Here is a 14,474-nt window from a genome sequence, read left to right on the forward strand (position 1 = left end):
GAGCTAAAGGCAGCTGCTTAACCAACTGAGCCACCCAGGCATCCCTATAGTTTTATCTTGTTAAACAAAAACATTTAACTGAGTAAATGTGAAGATCAAATTGGCTTTGTTCAGTGTTTCATGAATTGAGCAGCATCCCATCTAGCAAAAGAAAGGAGTTCTGAAGAGCTAAATGGAAAGGGTTTTTTTTGTTGTTGTTTGTTTATTTTTATTGTTTTTTGAGTTTGGGTTTTGTTTGTTTGTTTGTTTGTTTGGTTTTGTTTCGTTTTTTGTTTGGCAGAAAGGGGACAGGAAAAGGAAGTTACTACTAGTAAAGGATGTATTATTTCAGGCAAGGTCACAGTCCTAAGGGAAATAGAGGGGTTTATCAGGCGATTTATCTCATTAGTCCTGACCAGGTAATTCCCTGTGGATTGGTTAAGAGTTACATTCATGGGAACGTGAAACTGTAGTTAGGTTAGTATTAAGTCTTGGTTTGTTGATATAGGCCAAGCACAAGTGACTCCATTTGGGGCTTGTTGTCTTTTTTTTTTTTTTTTGAGAGAGAGAGAGAGAGAGGAGCATATATATGCGCAAATGGGTGGGGGCTGGGGCACTGGGAGAGGGAGAGAGAGAGAATCCCAAGTGTGGCGCTCGATCTTACAACCCTGAGCCAAAGTCAAAAGTTAGCCACTTAACTGATTGAGACATTCAGGGGTCCCTGTTGTGTCTTTGTAAAAAAAAATTTTTTTTAAAGATTTTATTTATTTATTTAAGAAAGCACGAGCAGGGTGAGGAGCAGAGGGAGAGGGACAAGCAGACTCTGTGCCAAACACAGAGCCAATGTGAGGCTTGATACCACAACCCTGAAATCATTACCTGAGCCAAAATCAAGAGTCCCACGCTTAACCAACTGAGCCACCCTTTTTTAACAATCTTTGGTAGCTAGGTCTGTGATCCATTTTTAGTCAATTTTTATATGTGGTATGCGGTAAGGGTTGATATACCTTCTTTGCATTTGGCGCTCCAGTTGTTCCTTTCCCATTTGTTGAAAAGATTAGTCTTTTCCTCTGTTGAATTACTTTGGCACCTTTGTTGAAGATAAATTGGCCATACAGGTTGGGTCCATTTGGAGACTCTCTTTTCTGTTCTATTTATCTATATGGCTAGCTTTATGGTAATACTATATTCTTTTGAGTAATAGAACTTTCAAATAAGTTTTGAAATCTGATAGGGTAATTCTTCCAACTTTATTCTTATTTTCAAAGTAATTTTGCATAGTATAGGTCCTTTGTCCATATAAATTGTAGAATCAGTTTCTTAGTTTCTACAGAAAGTCCTGCTGGGATATTTATTGACATCATGTTGAATCAGTAGACCAATTTGGAGAGAATTATCACCCTAATAGTACTGAGTCTTCTAATCCACAGCATAATGTATTTCTTATTTATGTAGGTCTTTAATTTTTCTCAGCAGCATTTTGTAGTTTTCAGGGCACAAGTTCTACACATACTTTACTAAATTTATCCTAAGGATTTCATTTTTTTATGCTATTGTAAAGGGCATTGTAAAATTTAAATTTCCAAGTATTTGTTTTTGACATATAGAAATCTAATTGAATTTTTATTTTGAGCTTGTATTTTGATATCTTGCTAAACTCATTAGTTTTAGTAGCTCTTTTGTAGATTCTGTAGGACTTTTCTATACAGACAGTCTTGTTTTTCAAACACGCTTACTTCTTCTTTTCTGATCTGTATGTCTTTATTTAGGACTGTTAGGACCCCTAATATTGAACAAGAAATGGTGAGACTAATACCTTTATCTTATTAGCAGTCTTAGGGGAAAATCAGGGAGAATTTCACCATTAAGTATGATGTTAAATGTAGATTTTTCTTAAATGTCTTTTATTAGTATAGCTGAAGAATTCTTTTCTATTGCTAATTTGCTGAGATGATTTTTCTGCATCTTTTGAGGTAATTATATGTTTCTTCTCCCTTATTCTGTTAAGATAGTGAATTATACTAATTTTCAAATATTAAACCTTGTATTTGGCCATGCTATTTTATCCTTTATATATATGGATATAATATATATACACACACACCCACATTTTAGATTTCATTTATTTATTTGATATATATTTATATATGTGTACATATGTGTGTGTGTATATATATATATATATATATATATATATTAGATTTTATTTATTTATTTATTTATTTGACAGAGAGGGAGATCACAAGTTGGTAGAGAGGCAGGCAGAGTGGGGGGGGGGTGGGAAGCAGGCTCCCTGCTGAGCAGAGAGCCCAATACGGGGCTGACCCAAGCCAAAGGCAGAGGCTCAACCCACTGGGCCACCCAGGCACCCCTATCCTTTTTATATATTGTTGTATTCTCTTTCTAAGATTTTGGCAAGGATTATCATTTCTAAGATTTTGGTAAGGATTATCATACTATTAAAGGAAATATTGGCCCTTTGTCTTCTTTTCTTGTAATATCTTTGTCTGGTTTTGGTATCAGGGTGATGCTGGTCTAAAAAATAAGTTGAGAACTGTTCCCTCTCTTCTCTTTTCTGGAAGAGTTTATATTGAGATGATATTATGTCTTCCTTATATGTTTGGTAGAAGTCACCAGTATAGCTGTCTGGGCCTGAAGTTTTCTTAGGAGAAGATTTTCGGCAACAAATTTAATTTCTTTTATATATATGGGCTTCTCAGTTCATCTCTGTCTTTTTGAGTGATGTTTGTGATTTGTATCTTTCAAGGAGTTTGTCCATTTCATCTAAGTTGTTGAATTTATTGACATAAAGTTGTTTATGATATTTCCTTATCCTTTTAAAGTCTGTAAAATCTATAGTAATGTCTTCTCTCTTATTACTGATATTAATTTTCTTCTGATTGTTCTGGCCTTATGGTTCCCTATTTTATTAACTTTTCAAAGAAGCAATTTTGGTTTTACTGGGGTTTATATTCCTACTGTTTTCTGATTCTGTATCTTATCAATTTCTGCTCTAACCTTTATTATTTTCTTTTGTTTACTTTGGAATTTTTTTTGTTCTTTTTCTGATTTCTTAATCTTAGAGCATTGCTTTGGTACTCTTTTTTTCCTTCCTAAATATATACAATTGATGCTTTTTTTTAAAAAAGATTTTATTTATTTATTTGACAGAGAGAGAGATCACAAGCAGGCAGAGAGTTAGGCAAAGAGAAAGGGGGAAGCAGGCTCCCTGCTGAGCAGAGAGCCTGATGTGGGGCTCGATACCTGGACCCTGAGATCATGACCTGAGCCGAAGGCAGCAGCTTAATCCACTGAGCCACCCAGGTGCTCCCCAATTGATGCTTTTAATTTCCCTTTAAACACAAGTACATTCCTCAAATTTTGATGTATTTTCATTCAGTCCAAAATATCTTACAATTTCTATGTTTTCTTTTCTGGCCATGAGTTATAAAAATGTTTTTAATTTTGTAATATTTGCGGTTTGCCCCAGGTATTTTATTGGTTTCTAACTTAATTACAGTCAGAAAACATAGTCTATATTTTTAAAAATTCACGGAGACTTATTTAATGGTCCAGTATTTGGTCTATTTTGGTAAAAGTTTCATGTGCACATTGAAAAGCATGTGTGCTTTTCACAAAAGAAATCTCTTCTATAAATGTAAGTCACATCAAGTTAGCTAATAATGTTGATCTAGTCTTCTGCATTCTAACTGATTTTCTGTTTTATCAGTTACAGAGACAGAGGTGTTAAAATGTCCAACTACGGTTTTGAATTAGCCTATATCTTATGTTTCAGTTTTTGCTTCATGTATTTTAATGCTTTTATGAAGTACATACACATTGAAGATTGTTAGTCCCTTTTGATTAATTGATCTCTTTATAATGGAATGTACTTTGCTTTATATCTACTTAAATATTGGTATATCCACTCCAGCTTTATTTTGATTAGTGTTTATCTGGCATATTTTTTCCATTTTTTCTCTTATCTGTATATTTAAAATTGTTTTCTGATAACCAGCATATGGTTGGGTGTTGATTTTTTAATTCATATTATGGTCCCTGCCTTTTAATTAGAATACTTAGACCATTTACATTTAATGTGATTATTTATATGGTCACGTGTAAATCAAATCTTCCAACTTGCTGCTTATTTTATGTTTTTCTCCTCTGCTCTTTCTTTTCCTCCTCCCTCTTTCTTTTTGATAATTATGTATTTTTAATGATTATTTTTTCTCTCCGTTGCTGTCTTCTCAGTTATACCTCTCATCTTTCCTTTTTTAGTCATTACTCTAAGATTTACAAGTTCATTTTTTATCTAGCATAGTTAACCTTCAGACCTTATATGTATTACATCACTTTATGTCTAAGAACCTTAAGAGTACTTCCATTTCCCCTTCATGTTTTGTGCTATTTTTGCTTACAAAGAAATATTATTTCTACAGGTATTATAAACTCCACAATAAAATTGTTATTGTTGTTGTTTTAAACAATTATCTTGCAAGATAAGAAAAGAATGATCTGCAAAGCTCCATAACAGCCATAAAGGGATGGGCCTTTATGGATGGATGGATAGATAGCTTCTCTGCTGTAACAGGAATAAGTGAGGAAAGAGTGTAGATATGAGCAAGCTTACAAATAGTGTCAGGATAATGAATTCTGTTTCTAACAGATGAGAGTGAGGGAACGGAGGCCTGGGGCAGGCTGGCGTGCTGGCTGGAGACCATTGCAGAATTACCCAGCATCTGGATGATCCTTTTGGTGATGATGAACCAACGTACCCTATTATATATGACTTTGCTCCATATCTTTGGCTACTAGGGTTGACATAAGAATAGAATTCACAGTTGGCTTTATGAGCATTGACATTTGGGTAGTTGTGAGAAGTCAGAGGGAAGAAGAAATCTTGCAGAGCACGTGACTGAATGATGAGCACTGGGCTCTGAGCTGAAGGGCCAAGGCATGGTTTCAGATTTGTACGTGGTTCACTCGAACAAGCAGACGAGCTAGTAAAGCTGAGTGGGGGTGTAGCGATTGGGAGATGGAGCTGACGTGGAGCAGCTGCAATGAAAAGGAGCGAGGTATGGCCTTGACCACACTCATCACGGGAGGAGGGACGGGGATCTAGGGAAGGCAGAGGAGCCGGGAGGTGAGGTCACCCAGGACCATGGCTGGGCTGTGTGGGGACAGACTGTTAGCTGGTGGCCAGAGTCTTTGAGGAGAAAGTTTGGCAAATCAGCCCCCAAGAGGTATCTGCTAACCTGTAGCTGTTGCTGATCTGTGACAGGAAGCAGGGACAGTAGTGTGGACTTCGCTAGTACTGATTGTCCTGAAACCACCTCCAACGGGCAGCAGTCTGAGGACGCACAGGAAGAGGAAACATTTCCTGGTTTAGCTGACGAGGCCATGTGGAGAAGGAGAAAGCAAACTCCTGAGCGCGTTCTCATGACGTACCAGGTACCTGAGAGGTAAGAACACACTTTAGGAGGCCCACTTTTATGAGTTTTATTTAATGATTTCTTAAGTATGTTGGTTAATACAAGATGATTTTCAAATTGTGTTTTTATACATGCTCTTAGAGAACCAGATTTTATGGATGGTTCATTCACTCATTTGAAGTCAGATGATGAGTAGGCCTAGGACAGCGGCCACAGTGGCAGTGCCCCACACACACTCCGGTCCACACTGAACCCACATGTGCATCATGAGACCAGAAAGCCATCAGACAGCACTTCCAAGAGGGCGCACAAGTACCAGAACTTCTCTCTCTAGACTCTGAATTTTTCTGCATTCTGCAAGAGAGGAGCTCAGGGAAATCTGTTTCCTCTCAAGCGCTGTGCAGATGCTTTCCACCAAGAAAAAGTGCTCTAGCTTCACCCATTGACCAATAGTGGATTCGGTTATTTTTTAATATGTGCATTATATATTAGCAAGAGATAGAAAGTATATCGCAAGCCCAGAATTGCTTTTCTTGGATGACGGAAGAACCCTGTGCTTTATTTCAGGACTAAGGTTGCTCGTTTGTCCTCAGGGTGACAGAGGCTGTACTGAGCGAGGACCTGGAGAAGCTGGCGGGCCTGCAGGGGCGGCAGCCCAGGTTCTTATGTGGCCAGAGGGAGGAGCTGGCCAAGGTGCACTCTTGGATTCAGAGCCAGACTGTCCCTCAAGGAATAGACATCCAAGTAAGCACTGTGACAACAGCTGTGCTGTATGATGTCTCTCTGTGCCAGGCAGTGCCTGAGGCACTTAATATGCATTGCACCATCCCACTGAAAATTACAGTCCTCACAGATGCTTCTACCTTACCAATGAGCAGCAAAGTAACGTGTACAGATGTTAAATAATTTATTTACGGTCGCACAGCCCCCGTGATTTTGAATGCCGGTCTTTGGAGTGCAAGTGTGCTTCCTGGTTGGAATGCTGCAGGGCCCCTGCTTTGAAGTATGGCTGATGGGGAGGCGAGGAGTGAGAGATGCGCGTTTCAGATATGCAGGCGTGTTTGAACCGAGATCAAACTCAAGATGCGGGATCCACACTGGAGGGAGTATTCATAGCTAGCAGGATTTTCCATGAGGCCCGGGGGCTTTGGCTGTTAACGAGATCTTCTTAGTGAGAGCGCATGCGAGTGGGTTGGCAATGGAGCTCTGGTTTGCCCGGGGCCCCTGTGGTGGCTCTGTGGAACCTTTGTGGAACTTGTACCAGGAATGAGGACTTTATTCCCTCAAGTGTCAAGCTGTGGATGTGGGAGGTGACAATGTGGGGAGTCACAAACGATAGCAAGAGAAGAAAGCTGGGTGTTCCGAACAGTGTGGTGTCAAGGCTGCGGAAGTAAACAGGTGCCCCCCCTTTAAAGAAGAACAGAGCGCGTTCCCGCAGCCGGCGTCTGGTTAGATGTGGCTTTCCCGAAAAGCAGGAGCTGCGCCCGCTCCTCATTTCAAGTGTCTTCATTCTTCGAACACTATTTTTATGCTTTTTGAATAGGAGAGTAAACGAATGAGCCCCAAAGTGGTTGAAGCAACGATTGTGGAGACGATTGTCCTCTTCCTTCTCACAAGGACTAGGAGCGGCCTGCCACGGCCTGCCACGGCCTGCCACGGCCTGCCACGGCCTGCCACGCGGGCTGCTCTCAGACACACAGTGCAGAAACTGGGGACTAGACGTAAGGTACCTGGCCAGCATTTTACTGATTCAGTCCTTCCAGATGACGTTTCGTCATGCTGCCCACTCTTCTTCTTTCTCGGAGGGCTGTGTCACTTGCGAAAGCCAGGACTCCCCGGGCGACACCGCGGAACCCTGTGGTCAAGCTCCAGCAGCAAACAGCGGATGAGCGGCCGTGGAGGCGCCCCCGCGGGGACCCGTTGGACAACCAGACTTCTTGTGCGGGACGGGAGGGAGGTGTTGTGAGAAATAAAGTCTCCTCGTTCCTCGTCCAAAAAAAAAAAAAAAAAGACTCTAAGTGACCATGAACTTGTCACTGAATGTTACGGTTTTCCCTTCTTGAGTTTTTAATGGGCTTTGTTTTCCTGAAGCAAACGCCATGTATCCAGTCCTTTATGTCCACGTCCCGGGGGCATTAAAGCTGTCAGTTAGGTGTTTTTTCTAGTTCTGCCATCCTCTGAGGAGACCGGATGGCCTCTAGAGAGGTGTGTGCTCAGGCGGCACCCGAAATCCACGGTAGTCACAAGTACAGCCAGAAATAGCCCCCAAACTTGGCCACCTTCCTTTCCTTCTGGTGTTACAGGAATCAGTTTCCCTGTGAGAGGGCTCGACATTCCACCTGCGGGCCGTCCGCGTTCAGAATCGTTCCCAGAAATGAACTTTCCTCTGGTCCTCGTGCAGCTTGGCCTTTCCCTCCGTAATTCAGGTGGAACGTTCTCGTTTGCCCACAGCACGAGTCACTTCGGTGTCCACCAGTGGTAGCAAAGACCACCCGTCCGTACACTGGAAGTACCTGCTTGTCGGGGTTGGCTTTTGAGCTTTGTTCTTGTAGACGCCTTTCTTTTAATTCTCCGCCTTCCACTGAAGTTCCCGAAGTCCTGCCCTCACAGTGGATCTGCTCACCACGAGTGTGTTCCTCGGAAGCTGAAGTTAGCTCTTGCGTGTGTGACGTTCAGAGAGAGCTCCTCACTCAACCCGTGGTATTCCCCTTTCTGATGTTTTTGTTTTTAAAATAATGACTGCAAAAAGGTTCAGAAGTCAGGTTACAAATAATTATTGTTCTTTCATGCCTCAGTGTTTTAATGTCTCACCCGAAATCAACAGTTAACTCTTTCTTTCCAACCAATTTACACACAAGAAGTCTGGCCATCTTTGCTGGAGATCTGTAAGTGCCATGAAGGGCTGCGTGGGATAGCAGTGGCCCACGGGGACAGCAGTGGCCTGCGGGAGCCCCGCCATCCTCACAGGGGTGCAGCAGTCAGAGATCAGTGCTTCCTGCGTGGCCATAATAGTGTCTTCAAGGAAGTGAGTGGGTTGTTTACTTGATAAGTTCGCTCCCTGCTCTTCAGAGAAGTCCGTGGTTCCTGCCCAGACTCTGGATGACGTGGGACCCACACAGAGGAGCAAGAGGACCAGAAGCCAATAATGGAGCAGCAGTAACCTTTCATCTTCTATCTAACAGACTGAGCTTTCTTTTTTTGTTTTATTTTGTTTTTTTGTTTTGTTTTTAAGAAAACACTCTTCCTCCTCTGAAGTTTTATACCTTTTTATAAAAGTATATCATGATAATGGTTAGGAGACTTAACCTTTTTATCTGTGATTGCATGATGACTGCTGAGCCCTGATTCTCAATTCCCGTAGCTCAGGTTTGCTTTCTAAAATGGGTTTTCCTGGAAGGCAGTTCTGTGCGTTCCAGCCATTTTTGAATGCTGAGCTGTTCCGTGCAAGTGTTGCAGCGTTAGGACAGGGGAGCTCTCATGCTCTGTTCGGTCCGGATGATTTCTGAGCCCTCATCGTGGCAGTCAGGTGGTGTGGTATTTTTGCCCTTGGTGAGAAATCAAATTTTAAAAAACTAACCAGCCCGGATGTTGTCCATCAGTGTACTCTTCATAACCTTCTGCAGGGACAAAAATTTTAATCTGCATAAATCAGAAATGACACGTGGCTGTCAGAGGTCATGCAGCTTCATGCAGCACGTTTTGTACCTTATGTTCTCAGTCGTGGAAGCAACTCTTTTTCAGTCTTTCTGGTACTGGTTTTATCTCACTTTGCTGATCTCTTTGCCTTAGCACACATCTTACGGAGTGCACCTGACACCAGACTCGGTGTGAAACTGGTGCTTGCTGTAGGCAGAGCTGTAGTACCGCGTGTAACTTTCATATGTTGACAAGTAGCTCAGTTGGTGTAGGTAGGGATTGGACCGTGATGCTTGTGCTGCTGGAGCGAGGCAGAGGCTCAGCAGTGACGCTGCTGTCCCCCAAGGGGGCTGTACCCACTTTTACACTTTGTCGTGCAAGTTTATTAACTTTTTGTATTAATAACTACAGGAATGGATAATAAAAATGTGTATTATAGGTTTTGATGTTTACACAAATATTACCCAAAAGGCTGCATTTTCTTGGGTAGGAGGTCAGGATTTATGAAAAACAGAATGCTGTGTGAACGGAGTTGTTATGCAATTAAGTAAAACTTCATTATAATTCTCAAGGTCAATTTAATCTAAACTGAAATTTTGTTTCAGTTTATAATTGTGTGAATTTACTTGTTTTTAATGGTTATTAATACTTCAATCAGATATCTTTTTCAAGTAAAAACAAATAAACTGTGTACATGTAGAACCTGATATACTTTTGCACTGTGTCAATAAATCTTTGTCCTGAATATGTATTTTTTATCATCAGGAAATGTTTACTAAGAGGCATTGCAAGGTGCTCAGATGAACGTTGGTTTTCTCAGCAGCACGGTGTGTGCCGTCCGGCGTCTGAGCTGCTGCTGCGCTGGCGAGTCCCTTACCCCCCCTCCGGCATCCCTGAGACAGCGCCCGTCGGGGCCTCGGCGTCTGTGCATCGTCAACGCTGTCGGAGCGCCTGACTCCGAAGTCAGCGTCAGACGTGTTGTGTCTGGCTCCCTAGAGCACACGTGCGCGTCACGAAGCGCGTGTGACACTGTGGCAGCAACAGAATCCCAGAGTTAAAACACGGGTCGAGATCCCGAAGCCCAGACTAGATGTTAGAGGCTTCAGGTCGGTGGCACCTTCCTGCAGCAGAGCAGTGATCCCGGGGAGAGGAGACAGCCGCGGGCTTACCCCGGGCGCGCGGCTCTACCCGGAGCCGCTCCGGGCGCCTGCCGTGAATTTTCATGTCCGCAGCCGCCCGAGGCAAAGAGAAGCCTCGCTCGAACCCTCAACTCGCAGCGCAGCCCGCGGGCTGGAGGGAGCCCTTCCCTGGCGGGCGGACGACTCGCCCTGCACGGCGGGGGCAGGGGTGCGAAGGTCCCAATCCCACCCCGGAGCCCCATCCGCGGGGGTCGTCACCCCCCCTACCCCTGAAACACAGCCCCGGAGTTCCTCCGAGGCCTTCTGGTGTCGAAAATATGAACCGGCTTTGTGGTGCCCGCGTTGTGCGTCGGGCCGGGGAACGAGCATAGCTTCGTTTCTACAGCGCGAGATACCAGTGTTCCCACGGCCGCTTCGTGGCCACATGGCCCCCGAGGTGACGCATCCGTTCTTCGAGCTTGAGACGTCTTTCCCTACAGATTTGTCCTTGAGGTCTTAAATCCAGGAAGTAAAAGGTTTTCCTTTTTTTTTTTTTTTAAGATTTTATTTATTTCAGAGAGAGCGAGCGCAGACACACACACACACACACACACACACACACTCACACACACACGTGCTCCTGCAAGGGGGTTTGTGTGGGGCAGGGACAGAGGAAGAAGCAGACTCCCCAGTGAGCAGGGAGCCCTGGGAGACCCAGAGCTTGATCCACGGACCCTGGGATCATGAACTGAGCTGAAGGCAGCCAGCTTAACTGGTGCTTAACTGACTGAGCCACCCAGGCGCCCACAGACTTTTTTTTTTTTTTTTTACTTTTACTTTTTTATTTTTTATAAACATATATTTTTATCCCCAGGGGTACAGGTCTGTGAATCACCAGGTTTACACACTTCACAGCCACAGACTTTTTTTTAAGCAATAACATTAGTTGTGATTTTTAAGGTTGAGAGGACATGGAGGTAAGATAATGTTTAAACAATTTGTAGTGTAACTCTCTTACTTTTGCTTCTGTTCACTTACTAGCTTTACTTTTTAAATTTTCAGAGAATTCAAGGATAAATTGATGGAAAGAAAAGTAGTAAATTTTCAGGATACATTTATAAGTAAAATGACCACTCATGATATTTGCAAAACATAGAGGATTTATTTTCCAAATAATAATGAGCAGGGTTAAGTTTTTTTCTATACTATTTTCAAATCAGGCATTTTTGTTTTTAACTTTCTAAGATGGTTGTTTTTGGGTTGACTAGTAGATGTTCATTTCACTTCAGACACAGTATTTCCAGAAGCATTCAGAAGGAGACCCACGTTTCTCATCTTGTTTCCTGTATCTGGCCAAAAGATGACTCAGGAAAATGTTAGGATCTCGTCCAGAGAAGGCTTGAAACTAAACCCACAAACAAAAAAAAGAGGTTATCAATGTATTAAGACCCCTACAAGTAAGAGGAACCATAGTTAAGACTTAGGACCTCTGAAAAGTGTCTGCTCTGTCATGTGGTGTGTAATTGCACTAGGAACCTGGAGTGTGGTGGTTCTGGAAAGGGGTCCAGCCCACTGATGGCAGTGAAGTTCCCCAAGCCCTCACTGACCCATCTCTATTGAAATACTCGGTCAGTAACATGTTCTGTCCATTTATTTATTATCTTCTTTGTGAAACAGATCTTGTATTTCCCCTGAAATGAACTTCTCTTGAAGTGTGGGCCCTGAGTATTGTCGCTACTGCAGAACGACACGAGCAGATCCAACTAATCACCTTTGTGATTTTAGAATCTTAGCCATCTTCCTTCTACTCAGAAGAATATAAACCTGAGAATGATGACTTTTACTTCGTCACCTGCAGACACCACACCGACCCCTGCTGGGTGGTTTCGCCCCATTGGGACCACAGGCCGTGTCTGCCGTCTCTAGGATGCAGTATGTCCGGTATATTTTTACAAGGATGCTAGTGGGTACTACACCAAAAAAGATGTCTCTGGCCAAAATGTTTGGGAAGTTCTTGATTAAAGTTAAATAAGTTTACCTCGGGATTTCGTGGAGGTTTCGGTGTGCTGACATAACAGAGAATCACCGAGGTGGGAGAGGCTAGAACAGTGGGCATGGTCGATTGGCTGCTGGGACTGGTGTACCCACAAACCCTTCGGGAAGCACGTAGAGTTTGGGGGTGTTAGTGATGATGGTCAAGTGCAGACTTGCCTTTCAGCATCGGAGGCCCTCCGGGAATTGCATGCCATTTCTAGCCATCTACTATTATCATTCCCCAGTTCCCTCTCCCACTCTTTCCCCCACACCCAGAGTACAGCGGGTGCCCCGCCCTCTGTGGCCCGTGCTCCACCTGCGTGTTTGAGCACAGCGCTCTTCCACTTAGACCCTGCACCCAGCGGCTGGAATGCGCATGCGAGTCACCCGTGGTTCGTGCTGGGGCGGGGATTTTGACTCCCTATGAGATTCTGCATTTCTCACGAGCTTCCCAGTGACACCAGGGCTGCCGGCCCCGGGCCACGTGGGGGGATGATGAAAGAGCTCGCACAGGGATGACAGACCGGAGAGTAGGGACTTATCTATTGTTCATTCCCTTAAACTTATTACAGTAATTTTTACCCAAAACAGGCTCTGGGAAAATGCTTGTGGTCACATCTAATACGGATCAGAATTTAGGAAAAGTAATGCTTTGAAATAACACCGATTGGCCAGTTACTTGAAGGGATGATTTCCACCCAGGACACAACCCAGTTCAAGAATTCAGGATCCTCTAAAGTCAAGGTATAAAATGCTTCACCTGACCGTCATAAATAGAGCCACTTACCTTTTTCATGCTTCCTCTGGTGTTAGCAATGTTGGTACCGAGACCTGGAAAACAGTATTCGGAAACCATTCATCATCAGATCTGTGATTTCCGGTTTATGCTTGTTTTTCTTAGAATATTACTAAGTCACGTCTAATTTCTGATCTTCCTGTTTTCACGACGCCGCAGTGATGTTTCCTTGAAGGCCGCCGGGCAGGGCCCCTGTTCTTTCTTGCTGACGGGAGTCCACAAAGGGCGCTGCTTTCTCCCCAGGAAGTTAGCAGCTCAGTAGTTTATTGGAAACATTTTAAATGAATGAACTTCTTTCTAGTAAATGTTCCATTCATTTAAAAATGTTTCCAATAAACTACTGAGCTGCTAACTTCGGGAGAATGCAGCGCCCTTTGTGGACTCCCGCTGCCGGGGTGGTTCAGTCAGTTAAGTGTCAGACTCTTGAGTTGGGCTCAGATCCTGATCTTGGGGTCAGGCTCTGTGCTCAGTGTGGAGCCTGCCGAAGATCGTCCTCCTCCTTCTGCCCCGCACCCCACCCCCTTCTCCAGGGAGAAAAAAAAGGCTTCATTTCATTTCCAGAATGTCCTGGGAATTTGTGTCTGTGCGTAGAGTACAGTCAGAGAAAACCGTAAAAGCGGACAGTTGATTGGTGGCCGTGTGCGACTGCGGGGGCCGTTTACCCGGCCTGTCTCCTTGCCTTCACAACAGCCCTCGGAGGTGGCATGTGTCCCAATCCCACCTACTGATAAGAAACGGAGGCACCAGGTGATTAAGTAGTTTGCCTAAGATTTTAGCAAGAGGGAAAGTGGGATTTCAAATTGCACTTACTGGAAACTGCGATAACACCCCCTTCCCCTCCATATAAATCCGTGCAGGATAAAATATATATACATAAGCTGGGATGGCACAGAGAGCGCGATGCTGGTGAGGAGTTGGGGAGAAAGAGAAAACACAAGACTGCAGAGCCGTCTCGACCCCACAAGGGGAGAGTGGCGGGCAATTTATTAGCCTGTTTTATAGGTCATCTTTCCCTTCCAAAACGGGTTTTTACCTCATCTAGTGGAGAAGAGAGTAATTCAGTAGCAATAAAATCACCGATCCGTGCAAGAATTCTTTTACCTGCCTTCCTGAGACCATCACCCCTCTCTGCCCCTGACATCTCCAGCAGCATTTGCAGGAGGGACACTCTCTCCAGTTCATCCAAGGCTGATCTCGTGTCTCCATCAGGTGCTACATAGAGTAAAATAGAGGTTAGTCACGCTGTTCACCCTTCAATTACCTGTTCCCTATTGTGTTCAGGGGGGCTCTGGGGCAGGGAGGGAATACTAGGGAAGCCTCCAATGCTGTGTTCGTGAATTATCATTGGTATCTCAACAGAGAGGTGGGGAGGCTACGGTCCGATTTGTGAGCCGGCAGCACAGAAAATCAAGAGAAGGGCATCTAATTCTGACTCTACGCCCTTGCCCAACTGCTCAGCCACCCCAAATAGGAGAG

At 43.8% G+C, this 14,474-nt stretch overlaps 1 protein-coding gene across 1 annotated transcript in view; it reads left to right on the forward strand.

Annotated features, from left to right (window-relative positions):
* Positions 1-9,757, forward strand: part of PER3 (period circadian regulator 3) — a 60,735-nt gene extending 50,978 nt beyond the window's left edge. The window contains 3 exon segments of the mRNA XM_059137380.1: positions 5,264-5,444; positions 6,008-6,158; positions 7,220-9,757. Coding sequence (XP_058993363.1) covers positions 5,264-5,444; positions 6,008-6,158; positions 7,220-7,303 — 416 coding nt within the window. The 3' untranslated portion in view covers positions 7,304-9,757.
* Positions 9,758-14,474: the final 4,717 nt, after the last annotated feature.

Source organism: Mustela lutreola, chromosome 10 (genome assembly GCF_030435805.1).
Source record: "Mustela lutreola isolate mMusLut2 chromosome 10, mMusLut2.pri, whole genome shotgun sequence".
In the NCBI taxonomy this organism is placed as follows: Eukaryota; Metazoa; Chordata; class Mammalia; order Carnivora; family Mustelidae; genus Mustela; species Mustela lutreola.